The 12,828-nt window shown below is 35.6% G+C and overlaps 1 protein-coding gene across 1 annotated transcript in view; it reads right to left on the reverse strand.

Annotated features, from left to right (window-relative positions):
- LOC122817360 (opsin-5-like) overlaps window positions 1-12,828 on the reverse strand; it is a 356,813-nt gene that overhangs the window by 146,679 nt on the left and 197,306 nt on the right. Inside the window, exon 2 of the mRNA XM_044090562.1 lies at window positions 3,270-3,357. Within this exon, the coding sequence (XP_043946497.1) occupies window positions 3,270-3,357 (88 nt within the window). The remainder of the gene's footprint in view (window positions 1-3,269; window positions 3,358-12,828) is intronic.

Here is a 12,828-nt window from a genome sequence, read left to right on the forward strand (position 1 = left end):
TCACAGAGACTACCTCATCTATGGAACAGGCTCCCTATCCATGTGAAGCAGAGTTCCTCTCTAACCCAGTTCAAGTGCAAATTGGACAACTGGATGGGAAATTGGAAATTCAGCCCTGGTTTGGCACCTATGTCTCTAATGGACACAGGTACCCTGTAAATGGTTTATCTCCCAGGCCCGTGCTTACATTTATCAAGGATATCGGAACTTGTCAGAGATTTGGGATGCATGGCTAGGCTTAAAAGGTCCTTGTGGCCGTTAGCCTAGTAAACACCTATGAACCTATAAATATGTCAAGAACAAGTGAATTTAAGTAGAATTGCTAAAATCAGGTACCTTTGGAAGATTCAGTGATGTAATAACACTACTAAATGTATGTTTCACCAAGTGATAATACTGACCCAGAATGAAACAATGATCCACATATAACAACAGGACAAGAATACTGAAATAAAATAGACCCAGAAACAAAAAAGATCCACAAGATAGGAGGCCAGGCTAATACAGCTGTTGCCAGTAAACAGAACAGCAAAATGTAGCTGTAGGTAAGTGCAGAACTCACAATTTAATCATAGTAGAGTAGATTAGTATTCAAAACCATCCTACCATACCAGTGCCATCTTGCTGACTCTGTTTTCTAACTCATCTTGAAATCTTATGGTTTGCTGCATAAGAAAATTATTTTGACTTTCACTGTACAATAGTTATACACTTTCTTCAGTAGATGGGGTTTTAGTAGTTTATAGCCATTAGTTGCAAAGTTATAGCGTGGTGTCATCGCCCAATCTGGCATTCCCCCCTCAACTTTAGCTATGCCTCTGATTAGTTATTTCAGCTTTATAGATTGGGAAGCAGTAGACAATTGTAAATTATCTTTTTGTGATGAAAATCTTGTCATTATAATAGAAATCATATTTTTATCTATTCACTGTTCATTACCATTCTATTGAGAAGTGCTCCATGCATTCAGCACTGTTTTCTGTTTTTTGCCCCAGAAAGTTTCAAAATGTTTTATAGTCTCTAACACTATTTTTCTTTTACGTGGCATTTGATGAATTGAGTAATCCCAACACTTCTAATGAACATTGCCGTATTTTAGTTGAGAGCACTGACAATTACAGAGTTCACCTGTAAAGTGCTGCTAATCCTTTGAAGGTATAGCAACACCCCTGGCCAACCAGTAGCAGTACTGTAAAACCTTGTACAGGGCACTCAAGTGTGGAGGAACAATAAAAAGGGTATTATTATGGGCTAACAGTCCCTCTTGAACTGGAATATGAGGGATATTAATGGGTTTAATTACACTAAAGGTGTCATTATCAAGTGTACTACAGATAATTGAAATCATTTTCATGTAACACCATTTGATAAATTCATTTCACAGATTTTTTTGGTAATTGGAAAACTCTGTATGAACTGCACTCTTCTGACTCCATATGCAAAGGGTGAGTCCTGTAGCCCTCAACTAAGTATTACCTACTCTGAGATAATAGGGTACATTATATATATAGCTGGGGAACTCTCAGTTTACAAAGGACTCAGCAAAGCAGCTTTGAAGAATTCTCCTTTGTTGAAGCTGATAATGAACAATTGCCATATTTCCACTATTATCCTACCACAAGACATCTTCAGAGCACCATTTCACAGTTATGAAATAGATCATTGTTAAACACTTAATCTACATTATATAGTTGGAGGATGTTTCTTAACTATTATCGTGAATACAAGGCTCCTTTGTGTATATCTTAGCACTTATTAATAAAGGGAGAATAATAATACTGTAGATGGAACAAATATTGAAAAACATCTGAAAAGGAATAATTAACAAAGAAGATTAGCTTTATTTATTCACATGAGTGGACTTTGCCTGGGATTTTGAAAGGCTTAGTGTGATGCAGAAGCATTGGCTCAGAAGGTTTCCATATCAGAGAAATGCTCAGACCAGTAAAATTATATTCACGAAGGAAAAGGTGACCACTGTAAAGGAAAGTCAGCAGTGATTCCTATAAGACTACTCGCAATGTAGGTAATTTCAGTGAAGATGTGGGGATGGAGCATGTATTAGTCTATGTATATGTGTGAACATGTGTGTGTGTGTGTGTGTGTGTGTGTGTGTGTGTGTGTGTATATGTCTGTAGGGGCATGAATGAGGCTGCATGAATCCATGTGTGGGAGTGGGTGTGGATGTGGATATGTGTGTGTGTGTGTGTGTGTGTGTGTGTGTGTGTGTGTGTGTGTGTATATATGTCTGTAGGGGCATGAATGAGGCTGCATGAATGCATGTGTGGGAGTGGATGTGGATATGTGTCTGTGTGTGTGTGTGTGTGTGTGTGTGTGTGTGTGTGTGTGTGTGTGTGCATGCTTGTGCATTTATGTGAGAGTATGTGCATGTGTGTTTGTGTGAATGCATGTCCTCCTGAGCATTTTCAATGGGGGTAGGTAGGGAATCGAGAATCTAGATGTGTGTATTGGTCTGTTGATCTGTGTGTGCAATTATATTGCTGAATGTTTCCATGTGTGTGTGATCGGGGGGGGGGGGGAGGCTTGGTTGTTGATGATTATTTTTGCGTGTGTGCATACCTTTCAACCTCGTAGCTCAAGAAATCTGGACAAACCCTGACATAATGGGGGACAATGGCCAAAAATAGGGACAGATTTTAAATATTGCCCTTATAAACTTAAAAAGTAGCTAGAATAACAGGGTTTGTGTTAAAATGCATTTTCTAAAGGATATCAAGCCTGAAACTCAAATTGTGTCATTATTTAGTGTTTTTATTCTTCAGATTATACCAGTGATTTGCCAGAAAATCACAAGTTTTATGAGGAACAGAGAAATTGTGAGGTAAAAATCTGGACATTCTGTGAAAATCTTGATAGTTGAGAGGTAAGTGTGTGTGTGTGTATGTGTGTGTATGTGAGCATTCATGTGCAGGGGGTGCCGTTGCTAATGCAATGCATGGATTGCTAGAGAGAGTACTAGCATGGTCAGGTCTGACATCACTGGTGTTTGATTCAGAGACATAGTAATGGCTGACAATGAGATCTTTTCATACCATTTTCTGAATCATATTTTCTCACCACCATACTAACTGATCAACCCACAATGAGTAATTAGTACTACTAGTTCTAAGGATTTTATTGAAGCCTAGCCATTGTTTTTTTTTCTGATCAGTTAAAAACAGTGTCAGTGTACATCACATTTTTATTGACAGAGGAAGTCCATGCTGCATATTTTAAAACTGTTTCAAATGAGAGAGAAATTTTCTTACCAATTAATAAATATAGTGCTCCAAATATGACATCTACCTGCTTGGGTACTGATGAAATAAACAGAGATGCATCATAACCATTTGCCATCTGAAAAAATAAAATAAATACAAATATTTGTCAGTTATCTCAAAACCATGAATACAATATATATATATATATATATATATATATATATATATATATATATATATATATATATATGTGTGTGTGTGTGTGTGTGTGTGTGTGTGTGTGTTCTTGTCATAACAGATAGTTGGTAAACAGTTTTAATATTAATTTGTACAAGAACTTCCTTGTTGAAAAAGCATATCATACTTTTTGTTTTACAATATGCTTATAATTTAAATTGTGTCTGTTTCCATTCCATTTCAGATAATAATAAACATGAATGCATGAAAATCATTATGGGGTGGTTAGTAGACCTGGCTAAGTCTCTACATTATTAGTTCACACACAGAAAAGTTCAGAATTCCTGCACTGACCCAGACATTGAGGCACAGGGGTACTGATGGTGTCAGGGTGTAGTAGAAGGAGTCAGCAACAATGAAGCCTCCATTCAATGGATGACATGTTTTTCTCAGGCACTTTGCTTCATTTAGTAATGGATCCTAGTGGAGAACACAATGGCACTATAATCTAATAATGGATGGCTTGGACTGTGAGTGTGAAAGACAGACTTGTTAAGTATCTTAGAAAAGTATTACATTGCAACTGGAAGCTGGTCACGTAATATATAAACCCAGTGTGCCAAGGAGCTAGTCACTTAAGGTACAGTCCCTGTGTGACTGGTCAGCTTAATTGCAGCCCACTTTTGGTAAGAAAGAACATGAGACATTATTATGGACTTTAACCACCAGAAGTTACACCATTAAAAACAGTCATGGTGTGTATCAAAAGATAAATAGTTCATAGTTAAATACTAGACAGTCAGTCATAAGACCACTATTACACAAACTCCACTCCACACACCTTCAGATAGAAACAACTCTGATCCAAAACAATACCAAAACAGCAAAATCTTCAGAAGTCAGGAATCGAAAAACAGGAACCAAAGTCAAATCCAAAAGCAAATTCTTTATTCTCCAGCGCCTCGGTGTAACCACCTTTCAAGAGTATACATTCTCACTGAAAGAATGGATATATATATATACTCATAGCAATTAAACAATTAATTAAACAATTATGTTCAAAAAAGTTTTAAAGCAGACACCTCCAGTTTATTTCATTATTCAGTCCACAGGGTGTCATTGTATTGTATTTCAAAATAAAAATACTTTCCTTATATTGTAAGTTATATTTCAAAGCATTTTCATAATTACAAAGACATTTCACACTTTCTAAAACTGTTCCTGTTAAAAATGAAGCATCACTATTATGATAAACACTAAAATGTGTGGCAATAAATTTATTTTCCCTTTTATGTCTTATGTCTCTAATGTGCTCACCTAACCTAATACGAAACTCTCTTTTAGTTTCACCTATATAATATAATCCACAGGGACAGTGTAAAGCATACACAACTCCCTTGCTTCTACAGGTAAAACTATCTCTTACTGCGAACCTAATGTTGTTAATATAATTAAATGTTCTAACTATATTCCTACAAACACTGCATCTACTGCAACATCTTGTACCAAATTTACTTAGTGGTCTTGCTAAACAAAATTTTGGCATTACAAATTTACCATGTACCACCATATCTTTCAAATTTCTTCCCCTTTTATAGGAGAATAAAGGTTTTTGTGGCAAAATGTGCATCAACACCTTGTCTTTCACTAAAAATTTCCAAAAATGTTCCACTACATCCTTTATGTCTCCACTTTTACATTATATGTAGAGACAAAATAAATATCCTTACAAGTTTTATCACTGGTTGCCAAATGATATTTCTTATAATGGTGATGTTCACCCTTATTACATTTATTCCTTACCATATTATTCTCCTTTTTTACCTTCATAAGGGCATTTTCTAAAATATTCACACTGTACACTCTTTTCAAAAACATATTATATGTGATATCCCATTCCCTTTGTAAATTTTCTTGTGTGTTACATAATCTAGATACCCTTGCCAATTTCCCATAAGGGAGAGCTTCCAAAGTATGTACAGGATGGCAACTAGATGCATGAAGGTATTGATTACCATCTATAAACTTCCTATGTATATTTGATATAATTTTACCATGTTCTGTACCATGGAACCATGATGTTACCATCATGTAACATGTTACATGAGCTACATGCATTTTTTGATAACTGTGGCATTCAGCTTATGGAGATCATGGTAAAATACAATAAAGTAAAAATTGATGAACTGCTTAACCAATTAGAAGAACTTAATAACGTCATTTCTAAAGATCTCTTGTTTGATCAATATTATAACAACTATACTCATATTATTGCGGATGTCACACATAGTTGCGACATCCTTTACCAAAAGAAAAATTCCAAAATTCAACGAGACATTCAAAGGTATGGTCAGAATCAGGCATATCCAAAATCTTCACTTCAAGGTGAAGAGAACCATGGTAACAGAAAACCAACACAAATAACGGAAGTTTCAGATTACGTCAATCCGCCATACGAATGCGATGAGGAGACGGAAGTTCGCAGTGAGTATGAGAATTCAACGGAAGAAGGCGTGAGACGATCCGATAGACTAAAAAACCAGGGAGACCATTCCAACATCCAGGAATATAACAGAAAAGGAGCCAGACCTAAGCAGACTTTTTTGGGAAATCACAAACAAGGGTGGAAGCGCAAATGAAAGTCAACCAGGGGCCAGTGTTAGACACATATTGTCATGGAATTATTCATCAGGACATTCAAAAAATATTAGACTCATACAACGTGGACTATACTGCAGCTAATGTGAGTACACTGGCCCTCAATAACTCATATGTCAACCCCAATTCTAATAATGCATTGAATTGTTTACCATGTACTGTGTTTAATTCTGAATACAATGTTAATAATATAGACTTACAATCATTAAGTGAATTAGCCACAAGTTATGTTACCATGCCTGATTCATGTAGAATTAATTGTCAAAATGTATTTGATCAAGAGCCGGAAGGGGCGGGAAGTAATAATAATGACATGCTCATGAATTATAGTACATATGAATATGATAGTACGATCAATGATAGTAAAGGGGATGTAATTATCCCGATAGGAAGTGAAAACAATGAACAGCATATAGACAGTTATGCAGGTGAACAAATAGAAACTGATAGGGGTAATTATAATGAAGTTAACTTTTTTATTGATTGCAATCCAGAATGTTATTTTGAACCAAGCATGGATTTGGAAACACACGTTATGGTGGAAGACAACAATATTAGTGTGGATAGTGTATTTAATATAACTGACAATGTTATTTTAAGTAATCCTATTATAGTGACTAATGATAAGGATGATTTTAAAGTATTTAACTATTCTACATTACTAATTAATGAAAAACAAGCAAACCTTTTTTCAAAAGGTTTCAGTTATGTCCCATGCAAGAAAGGTAGTTTAGTGGAATCTGTACTGGATTTAAAATTGTTTACCCGAAAATTAAATCTAAAATTATTTTTTCAGAATGATATGGACAGCCATAATAGGCAACATAAAAAGTTCAGCAAACCTAGTTTATTTAATCCTCCCATGAATGATAACATTGCTACTTTTGAGAAGATAAGTGAATATGATATGAGAATGTTTCACAAAACATATAAGAATAATATACATTCCAATATGACAGAAGAGGAGCAAACTATAATTAAAGAAATATGTAATAATCTGCATATTAGAATTATGAGGCCCGATAAGGGCAATGGAATGGTTATCACTGACAACAGTGACTATATTTCTTATATGACTAACATGTTATTAAGTGAGGCATATACGGAAGTGAGTAAAAATGAAATTAATATTGCCTTCAAGAAAATAGACTTGCTATTGGACGACATGTTATATCAAGGAGAAATATCAGAAACAGAACATGAATATTTACATAATGACAATCCTGTAATAAGTAGAATCTTTGGCATACCTAAGATACATAAGGGGTTGAATAATTTACAGTTTCGACCTATTGTAGATGGGGAAAGAAGCAAAACATGCTACATTAGTCATTTTTTGGATTATTATTTCAAAGAAAGTATGTCAAAATTTCCATATATTACAAAGGACTCATGGGACTTTTTAAGTAAATTAAAAGAACTTAAAATGGAAGGTGAATATCATTTTGTTACAGTGGATGTATGCAACCTTTTTACAACCATACCACATGATATTGGGCTCATATGGCTTGAAGAACAAATATATGAAACACATTTGTATGAGCAAGATAAAATCAATACGTTTATTAATTTGATGGAAATAGTATTACATAATCATTTTTTATACTATGAAGGTAGTTATTATCAGCAAATTAATGGAGTAGCAATGGGGGCACCTTGTGCCCCTATGTACGCTAACTTAATCATGAGTTACTGGGAAAATAATTATTTATTTAAAACTGAATATTACCAGCATATTAAAATGTATACCAGATACCTGGATGATATTTTTATCATCTGGGACCATGATAAGAGTGTTTTAAATTCATTCCTTGAATATATTAATACAACAGTTAGATTTTTGAAATTTACTTATCAGGTTAGTCAAAATGACATCACCTATTTAGATGTAAATATTATATATAATAAGGAAACTAATAGTTTAAAAACAAAGATTTATAGAAAGTCAACATTTTCAAACTCATACTTACATTTCAATAGTTGGCACCCTGACCATCAGAAAAAAGCCATTGTAAAAGGGCAGATGGTCAGGGCGGCCAGAATGGTAAGTGATGAACAAGATTTCTTAGATGAGTTACAATATATGATACAATTATTTACTAATAGGGGCTACCCTGAACAATTTTGTCAAAACATATATAATGAAGTTAAGGAAAAAAGGAATAATGGTACATACAAAGCAATATTAAAATCTGGATTTTCAAAACAAGTATGTACTACAAATACATCTAGGGACGAAATTAAACATAATGATACTCCTGCATATATAACAACTTATAATGACACTTTTGAAATCATTGAGTCAATTATAAGAAAGAATTGGAATATGCTGGTAAGTGAAAAAACTTGGGGTCAACTATTTCATGGGCAAATTAAGTTTGTATATAGAAAAAGTCCATCATTTAAAAACTTGTTTGAAAAAAATAATGATACCTTGGAAAGATATAATACTAGAATTAAAGGAAATTTCAAATGTGGTAAGTGTTCCGTATGCAGTTATATTCATTGTACTGGCACTGAAGTGGTTGTAAATGGTTGTAGGATCAATTTCAATGGACATTATAATTGTTATACATCAAATGTTGTTTATTTGGCTATATGTCAACACTGCAGGGCCTTTTATGTAGGAAAAACTAATAGGCATTTTAGGGATCGTATTAAAGAACATCTATTAGATATTCAACATCTCAAAACAACAAATGCCTTGGCCAGGCATATTATTAGTAATGTAGATCATAAATTTAAATTTTGTGTTATCAATCAAATAATATATGATCAGCAGGGTAAAATTACACAGTATCATTTGGATATGAAGGAATTGAAATGGCAGATTCTTTTGGACTCTTATAACTTACCTGGCTTAAATGAATACCATACTATAATGCCTATATTAAGAATAAATAAATTAAAAGGGACATAAAAATATATGCATAGGAAATATGTATATTTTACAACATATATACATTTAATGAACTAGAATTGGTCATACAATATACACATTGCTGTTGTTGTTGTTGTTCATTTATAAATTCATTTTAGTACAAATGATAGAATTGTTAATGAAATTTATATTCACATTTATTATTTATTATATACAATATTATACATGGTTGAATACACTGTTTATATGGTATTAGGTTTTTTCCATTATAATTATATTAGTATTTATATTAGAATACTTAGGTAGTAAAATGTATAGCATTTATTATTTTTCAGATGCTTAAAATGTAGTTATATAGGACTATTGAAATTAATTGTATTAATATATTTAGTGGCATTAAGGATTAAGGTTGCAATACATACATAGTTACATTTCATTTATTTATTTTATTTATACAGGTTTTTGATAATAACTTTGGAGCAGCTTTTAAATGTGTTTTTTTAAATGTGTTTTTTCAATGTGTTTCTTTAAAACGAAATTAATCAATTAAAATGGTTATGTAAAAGTAAATTGCAATTAATTAAGTAATCAACTTGGGAGGGTTTTGTATTTAAGCAAGCTTCACAAACTGTGCTTTGTATTCTGATGAAGTTCGTTGGAGCGAACGAAACCTAGGTAAATAAAGGAATTATTTTTTATGCTGGTGGTGTGCCTTGAAAAGTACTTTTCACAGTAACCGAATATTGGATGCAGTATTATCGCTTGTATATTGCTGTTACTACTCTCCTTATTGGCGTTTGCCTCCATATCGCTTCAATTGTTGTATTGTTGGCATTTGTCCTTGGTTAAGAGTTTCGTATTAGGTTAGGTGAGCACATTAGAGACATAAGACATAAAAGGGAAAATAAATTTATTGCCACACATTTTAGTGTTTATCATAATAGTCATGCTTCATTTTTAACAGGAACAGTTTTAGAATGTGTGAAATGTCTTTGTAATGATGAAAATGCTTTGAAATATAACTTACAATATAAGGAAAGTATTTTTATTTTGAAATACAATACAATGACACCCTATGGACTGAATAATGAAATAAACTGGAGGTGTCTGCTTTAAAACTTTTTTGAACATGATTGTTTAATTAATTGTTTAATTGCTATGAGTATATATATATATATATATATCCATTCTTTCAGTGAGAATGTATACTCTTGAAAGGTGGTTACACCGAGGCGCTGGAGAATAAAGAATTTGCTTTTGGATTTGACTTTGGTTCCTGTTTTTCGATTCCTGACTTCTGAAGATTTTGCTGTTTTGGTATTGTTTTGGATCAGTTGTTTCTATCTATAAGACCACTATTAGCCTTTCCACAAGAACCTGTATCAAGTGTTAACTCCTGCCTCATGGTGGAACTTACATGAATGACCCAGGGAGAATTTTTGAATTCAGACGTGAAGGTGGCAGGGGCATTTCTTTGCTTAATATAGAGATGTCATTTTTTCCAGAGGTGGGGGATGATTTGAGATATGAAATGCTCATGCCATCATGTCTTGTCAACTTATTGATTAAAGATTGCTAGGTTCATAGGTAAGTTCATAGGTAGGTACTAGGCTATCTTCCCGAAAGCATTTATAAGCCTAGACAGAATGTGTTGAGTTTCACCACCCCCTTAGATTAGTTCCCTGTGCCTGTGTCCAGCAGAGCCACTGAAATGATCCCCGGGGTAAACTTTCTGTTTCCCATCCACTCGTCATGGTTTCTCTTGAAGAGTGTTAGTGAGGAACTCTGCCTAATGTAGATTGGAATCTTGTGCCAAAGCATGGGAAGTCTCTGGGACAGGAATCTATCCCTTCAGCATGTCCTATTTATTGTTGTGGTGAGGTTTAGATCCCTAGAGCGTGTGGCTCGAGGGGATATGGTTTTCTTTAGGTGGAACATGTCCATCAATTCTGGGTTAGACATGGCCTTGTATGTCAGGCAGAGATCACCTCTGATTAGGCAGTATGCAACCGAGTACAGCTGGGGTTTCTTCAGTCGAGCTGCATAGGGCATCTGTTTGAGGCCAGTGATCCTCTTGGTGAGGTACTTCTGTGGCCTTTCCAGCTGTTACAGGTGTATTGTAAGGTACATCCCAAATGGGGCATTGTACTCTATGATGGGTCTGATCTGTGATGAGTAGAGGGACACAATGACCTCTTTTGATCCAGATGCTAACCCTTTTGTGATTAGGTAGACCACATAGAAGGATTTTCTAACCACTTTGGCAATGTGATTATCAAAGGAGAGAGTACTATCTACTTGGTCCCCAGATCCCTTATTACATCTTCCGTATTTAGGGGACTACCACCTATGTGGTAGTTTGTGGGTACTTTGTTTTTTCCAAAGGGGATCACTATGCACTTTTTGGCATTTAGCTTGAGGCCATGATTTTGACACCAGGTATCCGTCTCAGTGAGACCCTTTTGGAGGATGTCTGTGTCAGCCAGAGAGTCAATTATAGCCCCTAGTTTGCAGTCATCTGTGAACTTGGTCAGCCATAGTCCTCATGTGCTTGCCTGTACCTCTGAGAAGTATATGCCGAACAGGAGGGGTCCTAGGACTGAATCCCAGGGAACACCACTTGTAACCGGTTTAGAGTCAGACCTAGCTCCTGCAACTCTCACCATGTGGGTTCTGTCCATGAGCCAGTTGGCAACCCATCTTGTGACATATGGGTTTATGTTCAGGCTGGTGAGCTTGTCTCTAATACCAGAATGGGGAATGGTGTCGAAGGCCTTTGCCAGGTCTAGGTATGCTGTGTGTACCACCTTTCCCTTGTGTATAGCCTTGGTAACTGTCTCAAAGAAGTCCACCAGGTTTAGGAGGCATGATCTGCCCTTAAAAAAGCCGAACTGGGTAGGGTCCAGTGTTTGGAGGTTCCCAATGTCTCTGTTAATGAGTTCCATGATGATGCACTCCATATCCTTGCAGACCAAGCTAGTCAGGCTTATAGGGCGATAGTTCCTGGGGTCTGTTGTGGCTCCACCTTTGTGGAGCAGAATAACCATTGCTGTGCACCGCTCTATGGGTATGTAGCCTGTGGAGAGGCTGAGTTTGAACAGTGTGCTTAGGTGAGGGGTTAGTTCGTCTTTGAGCTCATGTAGGATGCAGCCTGGGACACCGTCCGGTCCCATTGATTTCAGGGGCTCTACATTCTTCTGGTATGGTTATGGGCCCTTTTGGGGGTGAGAGGGTGGTGAAGTTTGCACTGAACCTGTCTGCCAGGATGTTGGCAATATTGGTCGGTTCAGTGTATTTTGTGCCATTCTGCACTAACTCTGAGCAGATCTGAGCATTGGTACTAGGATAGCTGCCCTTGTGGGCCATTTTAAGCCTATTCAGTTTCCTTTTTAATGCTCAAATTAACCTATCCCATTTGGTTAGAGATTGGCCTTACCCATCTCATGGTTGATAATTATATATTAGCCCTAATGAGAATAAATGGAATTCTACCATTGATAATTTGAGGGGACTTATGTATGGGATAAAGCATTTAGGATCTGCACCTGTCAATTAGTAGTACAGATGGCAGTCTTCGGGTAAATTTTCAGCTTCTCTTCCAAAGATCCAAGCTGTGCTTAAATATGGACAAAGTTGAACATTGTTTTATGTGGATGAGGAGTCTGTTCCAGAGTAGCAATATCATCTGTGAGATATAGCTGTCCCTCCAAACCATTTTGTTGATGTTGCAGAAGCGGTTTAGATCCCTAGATGGAGTATTTCCAATACTGTTTGACTTGCTGGTGTGCAGTAAATCCAACAATATTAGATTGGAGGATGTCTTTTATGCCAGCTACAGGTTACTTCTTAGCAGTCTGTAGGATACCTAGTACAGCGACAGAGCTTTGAGTC

This window comes from Protopterus annectens, chromosome 12.part0, assembly GCF_019279795.1.
Source record: "Protopterus annectens isolate FY-2018-M chromosome 12.part0, PAN1.0, whole genome shotgun sequence".
Classification (NCBI taxonomy): domain Eukaryota; kingdom Metazoa; phylum Chordata; order Ceratodontiformes; family Protopteridae; genus Protopterus; species Protopterus annectens.